Source organism: Myotis brandtii, unplaced genomic scaffold, assembly GCF_000412655.1.
Source record: "Myotis brandtii unplaced genomic scaffold, ASM41265v1 scaffold13, whole genome shotgun sequence".
NCBI lineage: Eukaryota > Metazoa > Chordata > Mammalia > Chiroptera > Vespertilionidae > Myotis > Myotis brandtii.
The window spans coordinates 624,681-627,884 of NW_005354595.1; the positions used below are offsets into that span (position 1 = coordinate 624,681).

The 3,204-nt window shown below is 40.6% G+C and overlaps 1 protein-coding gene across 1 annotated transcript in view; it reads right to left on the bottom strand.

Annotated features, from left to right (window-relative positions):
• Nucleotides 1-3,198, bottom strand: part of UGCG (UDP-glucose ceramide glucosyltransferase) — a 32,852-nt gene extending 29,654 nt beyond the window's left edge. The window contains exon 1 of the mRNA XM_014534389.1: nt 3,102-3,198. Coding sequence (XP_014389875.1) covers nt 3,102-3,169 — 68 coding nt within the window. The 5' untranslated portion in view covers nt 3,170-3,198. The remainder of the gene's footprint in view (nt 1-3,101) is intronic.
• Nucleotides 3,199-3,204: the final 6 nt, after the last annotated feature.

The window sequence follows — 3,204 nt, forward strand, 5'->3', positions numbered from 1 at the left end:
GGGGGGGGGGGGATATAAAAATTACACCAGAGTCAGAAAACATTAGAAGACTTGACTATGTAACACACACAGGCACACACACTTTTCTCCATGTTAAATATGTATACAGAACTGAAAGAAAAAAAAAACACCAAAAAATACACCACCAAAAAACCCTGGGAAAAAACAGTAACAGAAAGAAACAATATTCATATCAAAAAAGTCAACTCAGGAATAGACTGTAGCACAGGCAAAGGATTCTCAGCAAGTAATTTACAACTACATGTAACTAACATAAATATATCGAAAGTGTTCCATGGAATTAATAATTAAAGCAATGGGGGAAAAAAAACCACACAGAAAACAGTAAAAAGCCTGGTATTTAGTAAGGGAAAATGGGGACCATCAGTCAGTGTTACCAGGTCTATGAATAGATACAACTTTCCTGTACAGCAGCAATTGCCAACCTGTTTCATCTCACACACATAAACCTATTACTAAAATTCTGTGGCATACCAAATATATATATAATATATATATTGCCAATCAGACCCAAAAGAAAAGGTATAATTTTGATTCATTCACACTGGATGGCTATTGTTATGTTGGCTGTAGTCATTTTTTTCACTTGACAATCTAAGCGAACAGAGGTCAGTGCCCCTGACGAAATAGTCAGGTATTGCATGTTTCAAACATTCTTGCAGCACCCTGGTTGAAAATTGCTGCTGTAGAGCAAGATGTATGGCTGCTATAGAGCAACATGTATCCAATATGTATCCAATGTGCACCACTAACAGCCCAATAGTACATCTTTCAGAAATGTAAACTAAGGAGGTCATCTCTCAAACACGTATGCATCTGAATGCATCAATGTGGTTTGTAATCCTGATAAATGAAACAATGTAAATGCCCATCAATAACAACAAATACATATTAGCCATCATAATGAAATGCCATGCATCTATTTAAAATGATGCAGAGATCATACATTTATTAATATGCAAAAAATATTCAAGACATTTTTACGTGGAAGCTCCATGTGAGCAGCTGGATGTCTTGTCCTTCAATCTTACCAGCACCTAGAACAGTGCCTTGTACTAAAGAGCCTACCCCAAAGCATTTATTCAATAGTTGAATTTTATTATTATTATTATTTTGTACATATTCTTTATTGATTTCAGAGAGGGAGAGGGAGAGAGAGATGGAAACATTAATGATGAGAGAGAATCATTAATTGGCTGCCTCCAGCATGGCCAGGATGGAGCCGGCCACCTGGGCATGCGCCCTGACTGGGAATTGAATCTCGACCTCCTGGTTCATAGGTGCATGCTCAACCACTGAGCCATGACAGTCGGGTTAAATAGTTTAATTTTAAAAGCAGGTTACAGAATAATAATCATAATAAAGTCCCTTTCTCTCTCCTTCCCTCCCTCCATTCTCTTTCTCCTTGTCCCCAACAGAAACATAATTGGAAGGATAGTCACAAAAGATTGACAAAGTAATGTAATTTTGATTGTGTTTAACTTTTTTCTTTATTCCTCTCTGTTGTGTCTAAATTCCTTATATTAGCCCTAGCCGGTTTGGCTCAGTGCATAGAGCATTGGCCTGCGGACTGAAGGGTCCCAGGTTCGATTCCAATCAAGGGCACATGCCCAGGTTGCAGGCTCAATCCCAGTAGGGGGCGTGCAGGAGGCAGCCAATCAATGATTCTCTCTCATCACTGATGTTTCTATCTCTCTTTCCCTCTTCCTTCCTCTCTGTAATAAATAAAAATATATTTAAAAAAACAAATTCCTTATATAGAAAGTGTTTTTTATTTTTATGATTGGAAAAAGAAAAAATTGTTCTTAAAGAACTCATATATATAAAATGAACTCCAGAATGTGTTTAGTGACCACAGCTAACAAACTCCATACACGAAGATCAACAACATCCAAATGGCATGTTTTCTTTCATCTTCAAAGAAATATCAATGTGTCTAGTACAATGAAGCGTCTTTCTCCAATACCAGGAAATGCCACACTATATTAATGAAATGCAGTATTTCCAAAAGAAAAAACATACTTTTTCTGTAGTAAAAAGTGAAGAAAAAGAAACAAAAATTAATTTCTTAATGTCCTTCCCATCTTTTTATATACCCTATTCTAGTTGGTGGTAAAGATAACCATGTACAATCTTTTTTTTTTTCCGCTAAAAAAACAGTGAATCCATATCCAGAATATGGCCTATGCGATTCTTTCATTTCTTTGTGAAGGTTGATTTCAGTTTGAAAACATGTAAATAATTGAAATATCAAAACTAGCCACATACCCCATAACCCTGTTTATTTTACTCATAGACTTGGATTGGAAATAACCTTATTCAGATTTTGTTATGTCCCTTCTGGAATGTAAGTTCTATGAGGGCAGGAATTCTGCCCTGATCATGCCTGTGACCTCAGTGAATAGCATCTAGGCCTCAAGAAGTACATGTTGTTAATGATGAAAAGTTTGTGTGTGTGTGTGTGTAGGGGACGCACATCTGAGCAAGACAATAAATAAGAAATTAGAATAAAAGGAAAGAAAACCACACTGAAATGTATAAGCTGACATGATTCAAGGGTATAACGCCACCTCGGAGGTGGACAGGCACTTGACACCTATCTGAGGGCATAGAGATCGTCTAGGAAGAAAATCTACAGGGAGGTTTCCAGGTGGCGGCTGTGGGCACCTCCCAGAAGATAGAAACGATCACCACCATAATAGAAATGTGTCCCAGGTCAAGGGGGGATGGGGGGGGGGGCGGAGAAGACACCATACATCTTGGCCCAGATGAAAAATCACACGAATCCCCAACACAGTCAAACCAAGCAAGCAACCTTCCGCCACACGTAAGAGCGCAGTTTCCTTTCCCCTGGCTGTGCAGTCGCCTGCAGCCCAGCAACCCCCTCCCTCGCCACTTTTCCCTCCCAAGGACCCCCTACCCTGCTGGTCCAAAGGGAGAGAGAATGGGGGAAACACTGAGAATTAGCTCTCTGCACCCCCACCCAAGCCCAATCCCCTCCAAAGCGCAATCCCTCCCACCCTCGCCTGTCCCTGAGGCCCCGAACCCGCCACAGGCTCCTCCAGCTGCCCCTCACTCACGTGTAGATGATGGACATGAAATGCATCAGCCACAGCACCAAGAAGAGGGAGAACCCGAATAAGGCCATTCCCTCCAGGGCCAGGTCCAGCAGCGCCCGCCCCC